General features: G+C 40.1%; 1 protein-coding gene across 1 annotated transcript in view; it reads right to left on the reverse strand.

Annotated features, from left to right (window-relative positions):
• Positions 1 to 3754: 3754 nt before the first annotated feature.
• The window catches only part of sdc2 (syndecan 2), a 43520-nt gene continuing 26889 nt past the window's right edge, over positions 3755 to 20385 (reverse strand). Inside the window, exons 2-5 of the mRNA XM_032534763.1 lie at positions 13222 to 13336; positions 12465 to 12637; positions 9803 to 9932; positions 3755 to 6301 (exon numbers count right to left, since the gene is read on the reverse strand). Of these exons, the coding sequence (XP_032390654.1) occupies positions 6138 to 6301; positions 9803 to 9932; positions 12465 to 12637; positions 13222 to 13336 (582 nt within the window). The 3' untranslated portion in view covers positions 3755 to 6137. The remainder of the gene's footprint in view (positions 6302 to 9802; positions 9933 to 12464; positions 12638 to 13221; positions 13337 to 20385) is intronic.

Consider the following 20385-nt stretch of genomic DNA (forward strand, 5'->3'; position numbering starts at 1 on the left):
TTGCTAATCTCACACTAGCTTCAGCTGTGTTTAGGATGTGTTTGGTGCTAATTAGCAGATTTGAGCATGCTAACACACTAAAACTGAAACGATGAACATGGTGAACTTATATCTGCTAAACATCCGCATGTTAACGTTGCCATTGTGAGCGTGTTAGCATGCTGATGTGAGCATTTAGCTTCACATAGCTGCAAGACTCTTGGTTATTTTTGTACTTAGGGTTGCTTCTTCTTTGACTGACATTTTGGTTCAGTGTTCCTTTGTCTTCTTTGTCAGGGTGTGCTTTAAAGTCAGAATACATTTAAAATAAAAATACATTCCTGATGTCATGTTGAAAAGCAGCAACTAAATTGGGTTTTACACACTCTTCTGTGCTCTGGAATTTTCTCATACATAAAGCACACTGTGGCTCATACAGGAAGGTAAATATTATTTAAAGTGGGATTGCTTCTGTCGTCTTAGCCTGCGGTCTGTTTTGATACCCATAGATACCTCACTTTCAGTTTACTGCACTTCAATTAGGGCAATAGGAGTCCGATCACAGTGCAGTGGGTGCAATTGGTAGCTTTGAGACTGAGGCTTGTGGTAACGACAACTCTGGCCAACGCCATCCAAGAATATAGACGTGAGGTTGGAGCTTGGACTTAGACTTGTACTTCATCATACTAGAATTATAACAGTTAGGTTTGCCAGGCTTGGGCTTGTGCATTGGCCTGATGCAGTGTTGTGTCTGCTTGCTATGCTACGGTATTCTGTGTTTGGGTCAGTGAGGTGCAACGTGTCCACTCTAGTCAGTCCCAGGCTTAGTCTGCAGCCATGAGATCTTATGAGGCCTGACAGCCTGTTTACCTTGGATGCCATTTCCTTGATGTTTCTGCATGGTTTGGCGCTTACTACCAGTTGATGGCCGACAGCTTTATTAATTAGCTTTTCAGCTACAAAAGCAGAGAAAGAACAAACAAGGGACAAAAGGGAAAGAAAAATTAACAGAAGGGTGAATGAAGGAAGAAAAGGTTATAAAGTAGTCTAAAAGTCACCCACCTTCATCTTTGACTCATTGTGGTAAACAGTTGTGTTGTGTCCCCCGACATAAAACACATACTGACCCTTTACATTAACCTGAACAAAACACAAACGGCATATAAGTCCTGGTTGCACTTTGACACAAACTGGGGCAAACAGATGCAAAATAGTTGCACAGAGTGGAACAGACAGATTGGGAAATGTTGGTTACTGCATCAACTGCAATATAAATGGCTTTTCCTATTGGTTCCCTGCTGCACCACTCCCCCCTGTCCTGGTGGGATGTCTTGTACAAACTGCCTCTGGGCAAATATCACATACCATATTGGAACATAGTGACCCGATTCCATAGAAAAGAGTAGAAAGAGGAGTATTCACTTAAAACAACATATCAGGAACCAGAGGTACAGCTTAATCATCTCCCCTCAGGTTAGATACAAGAGGAGATGCACATGGACACAATCGGTTTGACACGCTAACACACTTAACAAACTTGGACTTTTTTGTTGTTGTTGTTGCTTAGAGTATGAATAACCCGCTTGTGATGAAGCAGCCTGTATAACCACAAGTCAGTATGGATCAAATGTCAAAAAAGGAGCAGATATTTTGTGCATGTTACCTTTTCTTAACAACCAGCACTGCAACTCCTGAGAGGGAAAAACATGTTGGCTTTATCAACGCAATGTAGGCTAAAAGCCCAGATATGTTTTATTTGATAACTCTAAATAAATAAAAATGTTAATGATAATAAACTTGCCCCTTTGAGAGTTTTGTGAGAACTACATGTCAGCCTTACTGGTTTCTTAATATACTCAAGATGTGCAATACTGTGCGAGATTAATCCTCACCGTTATTCTAATCTCCCTCTGTAACACGGTGAGATTAAAGCACTAAAATGATATGTGCAGCACATAACCACATAAAGATTACTCATCTGCACATTGATAATCCCCATAGACTTTAAGTTATGTTAAGAGAGTGAATGTGCTGCAGAGTGTTGAAAGCATCCCAACATTTTAAATGTTCTGGCTTTTATTTATATATAAAGAGAGAACCTTTTTTAGGGCAACTTTGCTGTGGGATGTTTTTGGTTTTAGGGTAAGTGAGAAAGGCTTACCTTTTGAATAATTAACCAAATTAGGACTCTGTTGTAGATGTTTTTTTAAGTTGTTAATGAGCCGTAATGCAAAACATCTGCCTTTGACTTCTTGTTAGACAAAAGCACTTGCTAATAGAGCCCAAGTAAAATTGCACAAATGTATTGATGATCAAATAGAAAACATATAAACGTAAAGCCACACACTCCCATGCATTTTAATAGAACAGCATGACTGACACACTCATATTAGTGTATGTGTATTTCCGAGAAGTATTTTATGAAATGGGCTTATTTATTTTTATTGCAGCGATTTAGATTGATACCACTCTTATGTCTGTCTGTTAAGTCTGTAGCCAGGAGGCGATTATCCAAGTTTAGCATAAAGACTGTAAACAAGGGGAGACAGCCAGCTGTCCAAACTTTAAAAAAGAATCTGCCTTAGCCTACCAGCATCTCTAAAGCTAAACGGAAAGTAAAAATAAATGTCTAAATGAACCATGAAGCAAGCCATTTCTGTCAACTTTTTACAAAAAATCAAAACACTTACTAACAGCTTCCAGGACCCTTTTGAAAGAAGCAAAACATATAAACTAAACGCCAACTTAAAGCTATAATAAGTAGTTTCTGTCTCCCTCCCTGGTAAAATTCTAACGATTCCACCAGCTGAATGGCTGCGGATCGGCTCGGCTGCGTGTCGGCTCCGTGCTCCGCCGTCCGTCAACACCCACCAGGTCAGAACTGGGACAGGGTGGGAACGCAGCCATTCCGCAGTTGGTGGAAATCGGGTGTAAGTAATAATAATAATGATAATGATAATGTATACTTTATTAATCCCACAAGGGGAAATTAATGATAACACTGTTGGTGCGTCCAAATAATACAAGCCTTCCGTGTTTGCGCACAGCCCCCACCCATCCTCCACACAGTTGCGACTAACCACGGAGGATTAAAAAACATGATGGACAGAAGAGGTAATTATCTTCAGAAAGTTTTATTGGAGCTGAAAGTCTTAATTAGCCTTATAGCAACTCATTTGGAAATGGCTTGAACGTAACGGACTCTCATTAATATCAAAAGTTATGCACTAAAGCTTTAACTACAACAGCGCAGAATAGCATGATGCAAATTGAAACTTCCTAGGGCTGCTATTACCAATTAGTAATCATTCAGATTAATCTGATCAATTTATTATGGTTATTATTCATGGTGAAGCTTCAAAAAGGCTTGTTTTGTCTGTTGAAAATCCAAAAGATATTCAATTCACAGATATCTAGATAGATAGATATTTATTGAGCCCAAAAATGAAAATTATGGTAACTATGGTATCTAAGACTGACAAAAGCGATAGTCCTTTAGATTTAAGAAACTGGTATGGAGAAACATTTGGCAATTTTGCTTGATAAATGGCTCAATCCATTCAAACTATTGACTATTAATTTTTCCCCCAGCCCCCTATAGTCACAGTGAGTTTTACATTAACTGGTAACTCCAGAACACCCAATGAGAGCTGAAGTCACAGCAGAGGCACAACATGCTTCCTGCTCTGTGTGATTTAGTTTTGACTTGTAAAAGACATTTAATTGATCATAACCTTGACATAATCAACAGATCAAGGAGGAAAAAACAAGTGTGATTAGGCCACAATGTTTATTCAGTAGTGTTGTTTCAACTTATAGGTACAATACTGTCAGCTTTTGTAAGACTAAAAAAAAGTTACCATTACAGTCATCCATGCTCACAGAATGCCAGTCAAGTCGTTTACACCCCTCCTTTGTGTACACACCCGCCACATGCTCACCTTGAGCAAGTACATTTCCAAATGGTAGGCACTTTGAAGGTTTAAAACATTTGTGAATATACATTTATATATATTTATATATCTTTTCATATACTAATAAGCAATTGGACTCAACGGTCAGGTCTCTAATACAGAGAGAGAGAGAGAGAGAAAAATAACTAAAAACTAAAAGAGAATGAGGAACCAACATGATGTGACCATGGTGGAGGGGTTCGGGTCCGGGAGGATGGCGAGAGCAGAAATACTGTGAGTCTTTGGGTTTTTCAGTATAGTTCAGTACCTTAGGTGCTATGAAAAAAGCGGTCAATAGAGATGGGGAGAAGAGGATGGTAGTGGACAACAACAGGCGCACAGATGGATAGAAAGAGAAGAACACGAGAGATGGAGATGTAGAGAGATGAACAGCTTTGTGTGGGTGGTGTTGGGAGTTTAGATGATGTGATGGCATCTACTGTGTCTACTTCACATTACTGTACAGCTGAAAAAGGCAACTTCACAAACCTGACGGACAAAACATGCGCGTTTCTTCAACGCAAGTTCATGTAGACGTGACTAAAAAATAGACAGTAACTTGTTGTTGTCATACAACCGTAGCTACACGGCTATTTTGCTGCTGCCATTTTGTGGCCTTTTATTGGGTTAAACCCAGGTTTTAAACCTAATAAACAATCTCAAATACTCAACAGAAGCTCTTTTGAAACCTGTGCACTGACCACTAAAGAAAGAAACATGAGTAGCCTTGAACGTGAGTGTCTTGTCAAAGACTATTCAGACATAACACTGGAGTCCTGCATTTTCTGTGCCGTATTTATCAATCCCTCTGAATACAAACTGGGGGGGGATGTGTTTGGGTGTTGTTTGCTGCAGAGGTATGTGCTCTGCATGTGGGGATTGAGCCCAGGCCTGGTGTGTTTGTGTCCAAGCAGTAGCAGGCCTGTAGTGAGCAGACCTTTGGGCCTAAAGAATCAACACTGGGACAGGGACAATAACACCAGGCTACACGGGTGGCTCCATGTAGCTGAGAAGGGGAGTGATTTGAGGGCAGTGGGGGGGGGGGCACACAGAACTGGCCATGCTCCAATCTGATTAAAAAGAAAGCGGCAATGAGGGAGGTTAGGGTAAACATAGAAAGGGGGAGGAGATGTTAGGGTTAAAGGGTACTAGCAGAGTTTGTGTGCAGTCACTGAACTCAAGGGACACATCGGGGAGGGAGGTGGCCATGGGCCAAAAACACAACAAGCCACGGCGCAGAAACTTCACCCCCAAAAAACTCCACAAACACTGAAAGCTGCACCACAGCAGAGGGAAGCAAAAGCAGTGAATGTGCGATGTGAAAGAGAATGCATTTAAAAGGAAAAGAAGTTCAGCGAGACATTACAGAAGCAAGATTTGCGATAAGTCTTCCCCCCCGAGCCCTGACGCGCTTATTTTTTTTTATCTTTTAAAACCTGTTCCTTGTATGTACTGTAAATAAAATGCTCTTGGAAACAAGGCTACAGAGAAGAGAACAAACAAATAAACAAAGACATAATCGAACGCTCACAATTGACTTAAAAACAGATGTGAGAACAAATATTAAACATTGTAACCTGAAGGGAGAACATTTACATTGACCGTTAACAGCGTTAATTATGAAGACCGAAGAGCTTCATCAAAACTACAAAGGCAATTTTTTTTAACATCAGAGAAAAAATTAAATTAATGTAATACACCTTGAGAGATCAACGACAGACATGCTAGGACAAAATAAAAAGAAAAAAGAAAGTAGGATTGATACAGAATAATTATATTCAATTATTTCCACTTGTGAATTTGTTTTCTTTACAAATAATATACTGCTACAGTTAAGAGTAGTCAGTAACTAGAACCCGCTCCTTTGACAGAAGACAGATGTGATTAGTTTCCTTGCCTTTACAGATCCTGTTTAATATTTTTCAGCCTTTTCAAATAATACACAAAATGTTTAAATACACTGAGATTTTGCCATAGAATAGGAAATGCTTGGTTTTCTTTAATTTTTAATTTTTTTTTAAAAGAAGAAAGAAAAGGTCTTAATAACAATACTCTATGCAAAAGCTTTCCTTTATGCTATTTTCCTTAATCAACTCGAAAACATTTTGTTGTTGTTCGTGTTTGAACAGGCTTGCTGTTGTCGTGGACTGTGTTTTCGACAGACACTTGTGATTTTGCTGATCTGTTGACGGGAGTTTTTTTTTTTTATGCATAAAACTCCTTGGTTGGGGCCTTCTGATAGGCTGCGCCGGAGGGTTTCCTCTCTCCCAGATCGTAGCTGCCCTCATCCTTCTTCCTCATGCGGTAGACCAGGAGGAGGATGAGGAAGATGGCAAACAGGAAGCCGATCACGCCGCCTGCAATAACAGCTGGGGGGGCAGAGACAGAAAGGGAAGGTAAACTATCAATGCTCAGAAAGTTAAATCAATGTCTACTGTGTGTCCTCATGGACAATGAGACCTTAAATTGAGCCGGTCTCCTTATAGTCTGAGATGAACGGTGTCTTGAGTAATCAGTTACTAGACAGTGAAATTTTAGCAACCCTATCAGCTATTGTTGCAACATGTGGAGAAACCAAGTGGCAACCGTCTCAGCAGAATGTTGAAACCAATGCAGTCACTTTATGCCAATGGGGAAAAAAACTCAATTTGTCCCAAGGGATTCAAAATTAATCACATTCTGTTGTTCATTTCACTTCTAATGTGTGTCCTGTTGGTGAGTTTGAAAGTTAGTGTTCCATGTATGGGACATTAAGACTCCGATCCTTGATTGGTACACAGAGCTGTGTTATCCTAATAATGGTTGATGCAACACAGTCTGTAATCCATTTAGTGACTGCTGACTGGGGGCTAAAGAGGAAGAAGCCGATTGCATTGGTTCCATTGCTTAACAATCAGGCAAATAAATCCAATGGGGACAAACAAACGACGACCAGTCCTGCATGGCTTAAACTAAATCCTGTTTCTTCTCCTGATCTGGCTGATAAATGTCATTGCAAGACGGAAATATTGTGGAAAAAAACCTTTTAGGAATATAATCTGATTCTATCTGTAGAGTTTTTGACATAAAAGATAAAGGTAGCATAGTAATGCTATATGTAAGCAGTTATTTTATTGTTTGATTTACCACTGTAACAGAAATAAGAAACAAGACAGTACTTTTTAATAACCTTCTTTTAAACTTTCTTGTCAATTTGGTATTGTAACAGGGCCCAAATTGACTGTATAAGTTACACTTATTATATAGGTAGCCTACTCAACATATCATGACTTACCCAACGAAGAGGCAAGCTCAAAAAACCCTGGACCCTACATACAATAACTCCACTGAAGATTCCATTAGAGTTATATTCTCAGAAACAGGATTATACTGTAGAAGACAATGTACAACTGTTTGTACAGGCTGAATCTGTGAGATTCCACACTCTTTCTTTTCAGCCAAGTCACCCTCAAACTACGAAGCCCGCATGGGGTCAGCTGAGAAAAAAAACTAAACCGTGCACACAGAATACAAATCTGCTCCCTCTGTTTAATAAACTGTGCGCATGGATTCATAATCTGTGCTCTCGGTTTTGTAAACGTGAGCAAAGTAAGAAAGATATTCACAAATTCAAACTTCTGGGATCATTTACTCTATAGCGAAATGATATTAAATCACAAATGACGCATCTTTCCTCCAAACTTATGTCTTTAACAGTAATTGCTGTAGTACAATTAGGAAGGGACAAGTTATATTTGAGGTAAGTTTGGAGACACCACCTTATTTCAAGATTAAATTAATAGATATTTTTGTGATCTGTGTTGTAGTTTATAGACAGTCCCTAAGCATTGCTGGCTGCTACTAGAGACCAATCTTATTTCTCCAGGTTGGAGGACGGCTCGTTGTAATAAAAATTAGTTTGTAGCTCATTGTTAACCTTCCTACGTGAGGAAAGATGCGTCATTTGTGATTTAATATAATTTTGCTATAGAGTAATGAATCCCAGAAGTTTGAATCTGTGAATATCTTTCGTACTTTGCTCACGTTTATAAAACTGAGAGCATGGATTATGAATCCGTGCTCAGTTTATTAAACCGAGGGAACAGATTTGTATTCTGTATGCATGCTTTACTTTTTTTTTTCTCAGCTGACCCTGCTCTGTAGCAAACTAACTTGTTTAACAGTGCAATGTTATGATAAGTCTTTTAGTTTGGTGTGTGTGTGTGTGTGTGTGTGTGTGTGTGTGTGTGTGTGTGTGTGTGTGTGTGTGTGTGTGTGTGGAGATTAGAGAGGCAGCTGTTGTCTAACAGGACGAGGACAGGTGGGACTAGTCATTAGTCACTGATGCAACACACCTGGGGGACACTAGTAGAGCAACGGATAAAATGTGCCCTGACAATCGCGTTAGGGTGATCGGTTTGATTTGTTGTTTTGGACAATTTGTTCTGCTTTGTGACGATTATTTAACTATACCTTACAAAGGTCTCCGTTAGCACCCAGCAAATTTTATTTACCGAGCCAACGTTTGGATCTGTCAGTACAGTGTGCAGATCCTTTCTCTGACTTTTGCATGCAGTGTATTTTTTTTCATCCACCACTTGTAGATGTTTTGGATGTGCGTACCCTACACTCAGTTAAGGACACATTGTAAACCCAAATGCCAACAGTGGTGTAACATCAGGAGAAATCTGAATATAATCCACGCCCCCCCACAGCTTTGACCCTGACTCCACTCACTAATGCGTGTAACTCGCCACATGGGCTTATTCCACTCTCCCTCCCAATTATGCCTGTTCGAGGTTCTTTATAGCTTTCTAATCGGTTTAGGGTCTCTCCTGGTGCTACATTTTGCCCTCTGCTCCACTTTGGGTTTTCACATGTTGACAGGCCCCACGGCCCCATGGGTAAAGATCCTGGCACACAACCAGCTGCTGAGCTCCAAGAAGCAGTAACCAAATTCAGAGTGAATAAATGAAAATTAGATTATGAGCAATTGGTTTTATGGAAGTCATATGGGAGATGAAGAGTAACGGTTATAATCTAGGAGGAGGGCAAAGAGAACAAGTTAGAGAAGGGAGAGATAAATGGTGACTAATAGGCTTCATCTTAAGAACTTTTAGTGGCAATACTTTTTTTCTATCACACTCAATATGATAGAGAACAAGAACAATATGCAAAAGATGAAATGAGGCTATCATTAGGAGAGAGATGTTAGCCGAGTTCTCATGTAACCGATGCTGTCCTGATTGTCCTTGTTGATGTTGTTTCTGCATATTGCCAACACCAGATGGATATCACACCAAAGTAAAAGTGAGGTGCCAATCAATGTTTGCCTCAGACACGTAGGGAGATAGAGACTGCATCAGAGAGCACAGTGATTTCAAGTCAGATAATTTCCTTTCCACTCTTTCATGTATTTAAAGCGACACACACACACACGCACACACACAATGACATGAACTTTACAAGGTCCCACAGAGGGATGCAGATGGAGTTTATTAAAAAAATGATAATGAGAAGTGGATTAGGTTGCAATCTTTACGTTGTAACGTATAAGAATGTGGGAAACAGATGACAAATTAAACAAACGTTCCCAAAATGCATCTGAGACAACAAAAGCTACTTTCATTAAAGGCTCAAATATAAAGAAATAGTTTGACATTTTGGGATATACGCTTTCTTTTCAAAAGTTAGATGACGAGAGCCAAAGGTTATCAGAGCATAAAGAATAGAAACAGAAGGAAACAGCTAGCCTGGCATTGTCCAAAAGTAAGAAGGTCTGCCTAGCAACACCTCTAAAGCTCACTTATTAATATATTATACATCTGCTGTTTCCCCGTTTCCAGTCTTTTTGCTAAGACTTTACCAATGTGGTTTATTATGACACATACCTGCCAAAACCTCTGCCCTCTGGAAGAGGTTTTCAGTGCGGACCTCAATGGCCTCCTGGGGTGAGCCGGGAGCACTAGTCGTACTAGTAAGCAGGTTCCTCTGCATGTCCTCTGTAACTGGCACTGGTGCCTGAATGAGGAGAAGAAAAACAGGATGGTTAGAAGGGAGTTTGAGGATGCATTATTGACTGAGCTGATTTTCACGTTCTGTTCTCTTGATAGTTCTTGTCTGTGTGTTTAGAGGATCTGGGTTCATTCAGGGCTGTAGTTTGTTTTCTTTGGTCCGTATCAACTGATGAGTTTGTAAACTTGGAGCCATGAGTTTGGTTTTGTTTCACAACTGGAAAAATCCAAGTGAACCAAAATGCGTCACTACAAATCACGCAAGAATGTTCACTCCGCTTTGTTGGTCACATGTGTCTGGGGCGGGAGCAAGAAAGTAAATGAAGGAATAGGGTCCTGTGTTCTTGACTCCATGGTCAAACAAGCTCATTTCATTTAAATAATCAGACATTGTTTTCCAAGTGACCTTACTATGTCTGTTCTGCTCATCAAGACTTTGCCCTGCTCTGCTGGTGTTTGTCTTCAACTTTAGCGGCGGCTGGTTTGACCACGGAGGTGCAAATGACGGACAGCAAGCTTAACCGCTGTCTATTTCTGTGAGAGAAACGTTGCAAGCTCCAACAGTTTGAATGATCAGCTGCATCACAGATTGCAAAGCACACCTGACTACAGGAGAATAACTCAGACTTGCGGATTTTACTGAACATATAGTAGTTGGTGCGGTTCGAGGTCGGATCTTGTTCTCACCACAAACAAACCGCTCCAGAGTTCAATTAAAAGCCTTCTTGCTTGTTGGGTCCGCTTTTGGTGTGCGCCCGGGTGTGATTGTCCCGTTCTCGACTGCCATAAGGAACCGCACCAGCAGGGCAAACAAACTCTAGTGCGATTCAACCAAACTAAACAAGGCAAGTGTGAAAACCCCCTTAGGTGTTATGGCATAATCCTTAAATTCATCACTATTGTTAATATTTAACAAATTGCTTGGTATTTAGGAAATACGCTTAATCGCTTTTTTGCTAAGAGCTAGATGAGAAGATTGATACAACTCTCATATCGGTCAGTTTAAAAGGAGATTACAGCCAGCAGCCAGTTATGTTAGCTTAGCATAAGAGTGGAAACAGCTAGCCTAGGTTACAAAATCTGTCTATCGACCAGCACCTCTACAACTCACACATCAACACGGTATATCTTGTTTGTTAAATCTGTACAAAACTGATGTTTAAAGATCAAAATTCTGGTCTTATGTTTGGCACTATTTACATATTTACAACCAAGATATAATGTGTTAATTTGTAAGCTTCAGAGATGCTGGTAGATGGATATAGTTACCCTTTGACAGGGCCAGGCAGGATGTTCCCCAGTTTCCGATCTTAATGGTAAGCAAGACTAACTGGCTGCTGGCTCTAGCTTCATATTAAATGTACAAGTATCAATCTTCTCATTAAAAACACTTTTTCACTTTCCACTGGTTCACTTAGTATGAAGGTCTAGTCAAAGGAAGAGAATGGGGACCAAAAGGGAACCTGGCCAGAGAAAGAAAATGGAACAAATCCAGATTACCCAAAAAGATTATTGCAAGACTCAAAACAAGTAGGCAATGAAAACTGAGCCAGTGGACCTGCGGTTTTGCTTGGACTCTAGGAAAAGAAGCATCGTATCTGGAATGGATCCGGGCCCATGTATCATGCTTTTTCCAATAACACAACAGAAGAGTGCAAATGACCAAACTGGAACTATGCCAGTACATTTGGCTAAGGGGGTAGTGATAGAGGCAAGAGTGAAAAAAATGTAACTGGGCCAGGTAGGTTTGGCTTATGGGGTTGTGACCTTGACGACTAATCCCAAACAGATGTAGTATCCAGTACAGTACAGTAAGAGTGCATCCCACAGAAGCGAGATCTAGGATGGTTCCAGAATATGTGATTATGTCCGAGAGAGATGTAATCCTCCATAATTTGCAATGGAGCAAAAACATTGAGAATTGACGTGAGCACTTGATCTTTATCCTAAAAGCAACCTCACAGCTCCTGGTATTACCGGGGATTTGATGACATACTGGGTCAGCTAAAGACATACTGAGGCACTGTGTCACTTGAGTCAGGACAGTTACAATTGAACCAGCATGATTATAAACGACTTTCAGTTGTCAATAGTCAATAGTTGAAAATGTTTAAGGATATTTTAATGTAATAGTTTCATATACCTTTAGTAGTTCAATATACTTACAAAATTCGGATTGTAGACATTTAGGCTACTCAGAGCGCCATATCTTGGTGGCGCAAAAATACATAAGGGCATAACAGCATATAGGTTGTCAAAATTCTGAATGTATCTTTACAGAAATGTTTTTTGTCCACCAGAGAGTAGTTTATTTATAACTGTCAAATGTGCTTAACCAATACATTTCTTACTCACAATTGTTATAAAAAAATATATATATAATTTAAGGGAATGTTTCGTTTAATGTTTGTTAGCTTGTGTGAAGAATATTAATATATATATCTATAGATATATATAGATATATATACACACACACACTATTTTAAACCTAATAGTGGTATCAGATTAAAAAATCCAGTATAATTCGGGCTGTACTTACCTCTGTTCTGAACGGTTTCCTGGGTGCGAAGTCCCTGGCCCTTTCCCTGACCGTGGCTGTCTCCACCCTGGGGGTGAAATCTTTGGTGGAGTCCTGGGTGGGTTCTGCTGCATTGGGCTCCATATAAACCATAGTGACAGTCACTGTTTCCTCCACCACATCTTCCCGTCCACCTGGGAGAAAAAGTTTAAAAAATGTCTCAATCATAAGGTAGTGTTTTATTTTTAGTTTTTAAAATTCCGGTAAAAATGTTTATAATAATTTTGTGTATGTGAAATAGGTAAAATGGGGGCATTCATCTTATTAATATTTCATGCCCACATTGATATAGTTTGTCTAACTTAGCTTCATCATTACAGCATTATTTATTTACAGTTTAAATCTCCTATAGAATACAGAGTGGCAGCGTTATAGGGTATGCAGTATTGGAAGGGCTACTGATCAGTCTTTGTCCTTTTACCTAGCATGATTTTCTCTCACTGCAATTATACAACTCTCCCAGAAAGGATACTTACTTTTGGACAATGAATGAAAGTTGTAAAGGTGCTTAAAGCAAGTAGAGCAGAGGAACTAATAAAAAAGAAAAATGTGCACACTTGCAATCTGGGTGACAAGGCAATCTCAATTCAAATCGAGTGAGAGAAAGAGAGGCAGTGAAAGAAAGAACCTACCTGTAGCAGACTTGAAAATTAATGTAATCACGGCTCTGGGCAAACGTATGTGTGTGTGTGTGTGTGTCTGTGTGTGTGTGTCTTACCTGAGCCAGACCCTGAGTTAAAGTCATCATCATCTTCAGGGTAGTAACCTCCTGAGCCTGTGTCATCTAGGTACAAGTCATCAGCCTGAGAGGAAGTCTTGGCTGCGTCTGCTATCTGTAAAACAACAGGATAACAAGGATGATGTGATGGTTTTATTACACATCTCTATTTATAGAACTCCACGTTAAAGGACAAGTGTTGGCTTTGGAGTGCTGGTGGCACTACAGGAAAAGTCAGGCACTCTCACACAGCAGTGTGGCTCTGGGGGTGGCAATGTGTCATTCTGCTCACATCTTTTGTCCTGACTGAAATATCTTAACAACTATGGATGCATTGCCATAAAACGTCATACAGTCATTGGTGGCCCCCAGATAATAAATCCTAATGACTTTGGTGAACCCCTAAAAACATGTCACCATTTGATGACTTAAATGAAGCACAAGTTACTGTCCAATCACAACATATAGCCCCTCCCACAGGATTGTTGTCTCGACAACAAGCCTAAGTGGTGGGAATGTTTGTGTTCTGGCTTAATGGATTGATTGGCTGAAAATACCACAGTCTTAACAGTGCCTGGTTGTTAAGAAAGCACCTCCTCTCATGGCGTGTAAGCTGATATTTTAACGAGAAATAAGATTTAAAAAAAAGTTTTTTTTCCTTAAAGTGGCTTGCAGAGCCGGATGTATGTTGGATACTTAAATATTACAGCTGTTATACAAAGTGTGTGTGTGTGTGTGTGTGTGTGTGTGTGTGTGTGTGTGTGTGTGTGTGTTTGCCACTGGAACAGCTATAAATGCATCCATGGCAACATCTATTCTACTCCTATTCACCAAACTGTGGTCAGCTGTAGGCTCCTGCTATACTGATAGTTCTGCTTTACAGAGTACAAAAGAGAGACCCCACAATATATCGCCCCTGTGTGTGCTGTGAGGATTTTGTGCTGATAAACCCGGGGCTGAATGAAGTTAGATTGGAGGAAATAATCAATTCGCTCGACAGGAAATAAGGGATTTTTGTTGTTGTTGTTAAAGGTGGTCTGTGAGAAAGCTGAGAGAAATTAGGAAAAATTATGTTTTCATTATGGAATGGTCTCTCAATTATTTTTTTCAAGTTTGTAGATGATGTAAACTTTCTGAAGATTTCAGCATTTCTGTTTGTTTCTGTCTAAAATTTAAAAAATTTAAAAAAGACAGACTATAAAAATGTTCATCACAACTCCCAATAGATCACGTAGCATCTTCAGATTTCTTGTTTTGTCTGACCAGCAATCCAAAACTGAAATAAATTCAATTACAGAGATTTTAAACACATGCAAGCAGCAAATCCTTATTTTGATGCTGGAACAAGGATGTTTTTGGGGCAATGTTGCTTGATTAATGACTTCAATAATGAATTGATTATCCGAGTTGTTGCAGATTAGCTTTCTGTTCAATCACTCGATGAAGCAACAAATCATTTCAGCACTAGAAAGAGAACAGGGAAAATGCCTTCTTTCAGCATTTCCAATTATTCGGTATTCCAATGTGAGTATGTTCAGTAATGCTTTTAAGTCATTGTATGTGCATATCTGTGTTTGTGTGGAGTAATGAAAGAGTGACCTGGCACTCTCCATAACAAAGAGGCAAGGAGTACACACAGCTAACAACAGCGTGAAAGAGCAAAAAGAAAGACGGAGGCGAGATGAAACAGAACAATACGTATCTAGATCTCTCCTCTCTCAACTGGCTCTGACTTCTGGAAAGGCCTTTCACCGTTGAGCCGCCTGATCAAAGAGAGAATTTGTTCAAAGCAACTTTATCTTAACCTTTCTTGCCTTCTTCTCATCCAAACCAATTCACCGGCCCATGCGGTCCACAGGTCTTTATGCATTGCCGATATGAGCACAATGGACCAAAAGGAGACGGGGCCACAGATCAACTGGTGACAAAGGGCACTAATGAGATAGAGGCCACACACACATCCATGCATGAGTAGACATGTTTTACAAATGTATGCAAGCATTCACTGATATATTGACTATACATACATTAGAGTGAGCAATTTAGCATACAACGAGACAGCATGCACACACGCATGAAAACACAAAGAAATGCATAAAGAGCTAAAGTGTTAACAATGAAGCTTTAAATCCCTTCAGGCCTAATAAACACAGATTTCAAAAACATTATAATTATATTGAAAACACTTTCACCTGACTTGCTAAATGAATAAATGGATAATATGCATAGTGATGCACAAGTGATGCACAACTTCCTAATTATCGTTTTAATTATTTTCTCTATTTAACCAGGAATCCCAAGGCAGCAACTAATGATTCATTTCATTATTGATTAATTAGTGATTATCTTCTTGATTATTCAGTTAATAAGTAATCATTATTTCAACACTTTTAAGCAAAGCATTTGGGTAACAGAGGTTTAACTGTACGAGCTACGCTGCAACACCAAATCAGTGCAGATCTGAGGAGGAAATTGTCTGTTTGACCTCGATAAACTTCCCTGACTTTATCTGACCCGCCGGGACACACAAACTAAACTAGCAAGCGTTGACTTTCTCTGTCACTTACTCACACATGCAGGGGCACAGACACAGCAACCCGATAAACTTTTCTCTCCTTATCAAATCCAGTAGCATTTACAGGTAGTCTCTGCTTTCAGCCCTTATCGCAGACTCTGAGCTGAGCCAGACATCAACTTGTCGACAAGTAAAGAGTTGACAGGTATGTTTGTTCCACTTTGGCATGGCTGCTCTGGTCTAAAGAATTAATTAAAGCAGGAAGCTTGTAAAATGGATCCAATTGGACATATCTACTTTAGCAACTTATCTTGTTGGAACTTATCTTGTTTTTGGCTATGAATGTTAAATATTGACTCTTCCATCTTTAGAAACCAAAACTTTCCTTACTTTCTATGTCTCCATTCACTAAATCAAAAAGCTAATGTGATATTAAAGTTTTGTGAACCAGTAAAAATAAAAACGTTAAGACCTGCAGTAACTTGATATTACATTTTGAGAAGTAAACCCTTTTTATTCACTATGTCAACCGGTATCAAATACCTAATGTTTTCTGGATATTACACACATCAAAGACACTCATGCATTCAGTCACATTCATGAATCAGACCAGATTGAGCCAGGTGTGTAAAGTGGCCAATGACCCCTTCCCTACTTCCAACCCCTCTTCTTCCAGCGCCCTTGCACAGACCAACTAAAGTTTTGTGACTGCATCTTGCATGGTTGTGATGACATGGCTATCGCGGTGACAAAGCCTGTCCAGAAAGTATTCAAAACTACTCAAAAATACCACTGTGGTAGATCCTACAACAGGTGTCTCCATGACCAAATTTTGCCATGACAACACACACAGATACTCACAAGGTGAAAATAATACCAGCATCGCTGACATGGCTGGTAATAATGAAGCAGGGGAAACTTGCTCACACACACAAAGACAGCCTCAATTAGACACCTTAACAAGCAGATCCTACATAGTTTGACTAAGCTTAGAGATGTGTGAAAGGGACAGACAAGGAGAGAGTAAGTGAAAGCAAGCAAGAAGGATGGCAAACTGCCTTAATGAGCTATTAGCTAGCGATGCGTGCCCTCTATTAGCTGTGAGAAGAGCTGCTGTTACTGGCATGTCTGCCTGCTAATGAACTAATACGCCAGCGGCAGGGCAGCTTCCTAACTGACTGACTGACATTCTCGCTGTTTGACCTGTAGACCCAGAGAAGATATGAAGACCAAGATTGGACAAAACATGGATGTCAGAGAAGAGGCAGACAAGGAAAGACTGAGGAGGAGAATGGGGGATAAGAAAGAGAGTGGGGGTGGACAAAAAGTAGTAGAGGATAAAAAAGAGTGAGCAAAGGAGGGGAAAATAACCCACTACTGCAGACAATCCTGTAGCCTGGAGGTTGCTCTGCTAAAAGCCTGTCAACATCACCATGTCCATGCCTCAACATCACCATGTCCATGCCTAGCCGGGCTTGAAAGGCGCTAGGTCTGTGTGTGCTTACTGTGTGTGTGTGTGCTTACTGTGTGTGTGTGTGTGTGTGTGTGTGTGTGTGTGTGTTATTTGCATCTCCCTCTCTTTTTTATAAGAGACAGAAATGGAGTCATCTGAACTAACCCTGGGCTCCTGACTTCCTACTGTTGACACACCGCTCTCACTTCTAACACAGCAAATATTAGCCCAACTCCAAGTCAGGCCAGGGGAAATAATGTTCCTCAAAGGAATGCAGACACACACACGCACACAAACAGAACATCTGCATGTCCATGAAAGCACCCACGGGACACACATATGTGCCAACACAGACGGACACAAAAATCCTTATCCAGCTCTCACATCTCAAAGGCGTGAGACGAATACACAGACATACACACATCATACACCAACTTCAGAGAGAAGAAAAAGGGGAAAATAAGTGCACGGCAGCTGGCAGACAGACAGAGGCTCAGATCTTCTTTCGTTGGTCTGCTGTCGTGTCTGATTCTTAACTATTTCCTTAGGTCTACCTCAAGAACCAAGAGAGAGAAGAGCAACACCCCTGTGTGTTTTCCAGGCATCGGACTTATTGTACATAAGGCACTGTGCTTCACATCAACCCCCTGCCCATTCTCTATATTTATTAGTAATATCTAGAGAGAGCACCAACATTAGCCATTTCACTTGCAAACAAGCTTCCTTTTTTCTTATTTTGAATCAAAACCGTTCTACTCGACTAATTGACATGATAAATCAATATGACAGTAATTCAACAACACTTTTCATAACTGTTTTTTTATTTGACTCATTTATCAGGCAAAAATGCGTTATATTCTCAGGTTCCAGATTCTTAAAGGAGTAAGTCTACGTTTTGGGAGAAATGCTTACTCGCCTTCCTGTCGAGAGTTAGATGAGAGGATTGATACCACTCTCATATCTGTGTATATGAAGCCAGAAGAGACTTAGCTTAGCTTAGCACGAAGACTAAAGCAGTTGGGATACACTTGTTTATCCTGTCAGCACCTATAAACACATTATTACTCATTTGTGTAATCTCTACAAAAACTGAAGTGTAAAAACCACAAGTTGCAGTTTTATGGGGGAATTTGTGCCAGACTTTTTCTTTGCCAGTCTTTATGCTAAGCTAAGCTAACCATCTCTCTAGTCATAGCTTAAAAGCTAAAGTTAAAAAAAAGTTTTGGACTATTTATCAGACAAAACAAGAAATTTGAAGATGTTCCTTTTGTCAAGATAATTAATTGATATTTAACATGACAACTATAGTTAGGTTAGGTGGACCCCTCGGCCCAAGTTTACTAGTCATTATCAGTGGCACACTAGCGGCTCTCTTTGCCTCTATATTTGTTTAGGTGTAATAACTTTTACAATATCAATGTTCTTCATATGCCTAGTTTGAAAGCTGTACTCTGTGGACTGTATAGTCTGCTTTGTTTTGTCCTGTGAATGAAATCAGTTCTCATTGTCACAACCAGGCAAACAAATATCTCCATCTATGAAAGAACTCAATACTGTGTGAGTGTGAGTGTGTGTGTGTGTGTGTGTGTGTGTGTGTGTGTTTGTGTGCGTGTGAGAGAGAGAGAAAGAGTGAGAAAGAGCCTGCTAATCCTTAATTAACAAAGTAAAGGTGGCAGATTGGCCTGCTGTCTTTCAATTTATCTTTTCTCCTCGTCCTGTCACAGATCAATACACAAGGTCAATAAAGCAACACAGTCTAGCAGGCAGCAACTGTTCTCTGCACTCTGCTGTCGGCAAACCAAACTCCCTCGACAAGCCCACTCCCTTCTTCCTCCCACCGCCTCCTTCATGACCTGGACTTTATCACTGCACAACTGACAGGACACTTGCAAACAGAGGAGGGGATATGGGCTGAGAGGGGCATCAAATATGTCCCCCCACTCCAGCTGGAGGGACAAAAGAAGAAAAGAGAATGAGAGAGGCATATGCCTAATTTCCACTGCATGGTACTGCTTTGCTTGCTTTTGGTATCAGGTACTTGTTTTCCACTGCAGACAGTACCGCCTCAATGAAGGCAGGATTCTTTGCTAATCCTCTTTGCGACGCCGTTTGAAACTGATCCCATAGGTGTTTTTCTCACCAGTTTGGATTATTTTAATTTATCTTCTGCAATATCCTGGTTTTTTTTGTTAGTTATGCCAGCAATACTACAATAACCTTTGCTGCTGAATTCATCCAAAATAAACCCAGAATCAGACACTTAAAATTCCTTTAAACATAGTGCACAACACTAATAGTAGGCTGAAACTAAAGACTACGCTTTCGTAGACATCTGATAGCAGCTTTGATCAATTACATTTCCGATTGTTAGGTAACATTACATACATGTAGTAGTGCTGTATGTGGTTACCAATTGTGTTGACTAAGTGTTCAGATTTCCCTTGGTTGCCGTCTTCACTATTCTCCAGCTGAGGCTCATTACTGTTATTGAGAGCAAAACAACCCATTTTCTCTTTAACAGAGATGAAATAATTATAATCGATGGGCATAATATACACATAGCGTGTTATTAAATTATCCTGAAGACAGCTTTTATGTTGAGGAACACTCGATATCATTTGGAAAAAACCTTTCAAACGAGATATTTTTAAGTGGTAAAAAAAACAAAAAAAAACTTCTACAACTTTCCAACTCTATTGTGCCTCACTGATGTTTGGAGAAGTGGAGAGTACGGAGAGGAGTGACTTGAGAAGACCATTCCAGGAGAGTTTTGTGGCTATACAGGGTGACACATTGGCTTCCCTGAATTCATGCAGCATTGGCCATCAACAGTGCACACCCCTGCTGCTTTCATGAATCAAGTATGACTAACAGCTGGAAACATGATGGTGTTGTGATTAGAGACTGAAAAGCACAGAACAGGAGGCGTACAGACAGAAAATACAAAAGGACAGAAGGAGTTGGTGAAATTGAAACATTATATTTGTCCCACGCCACCTGCTAATGACTGAAAGAACTGGTGGCAGGAAAAAGGTCTGCATGTGTTATGTATGTGGGTGATGGGTATTGTTTGGAAAATGTAAATAAGAGCAGAGCAGACAGTAACAGCCACCTACAGGGATGGAGGAGAGGATGTCTAAACTGCAACTGCAACGGGCCTAAATAGGTTTGTGTGTGTGTGTGTGTGTGTGTGTGT

The sequence above is a fragment of the Etheostoma spectabile genome, chromosome 14 (assembly GCF_008692095.1).
Source record: "Etheostoma spectabile isolate EspeVRDwgs_2016 chromosome 14, UIUC_Espe_1.0, whole genome shotgun sequence".
NCBI lineage: Eukaryota > Metazoa > Chordata > Actinopteri > Perciformes > Percidae > Etheostoma > Etheostoma spectabile.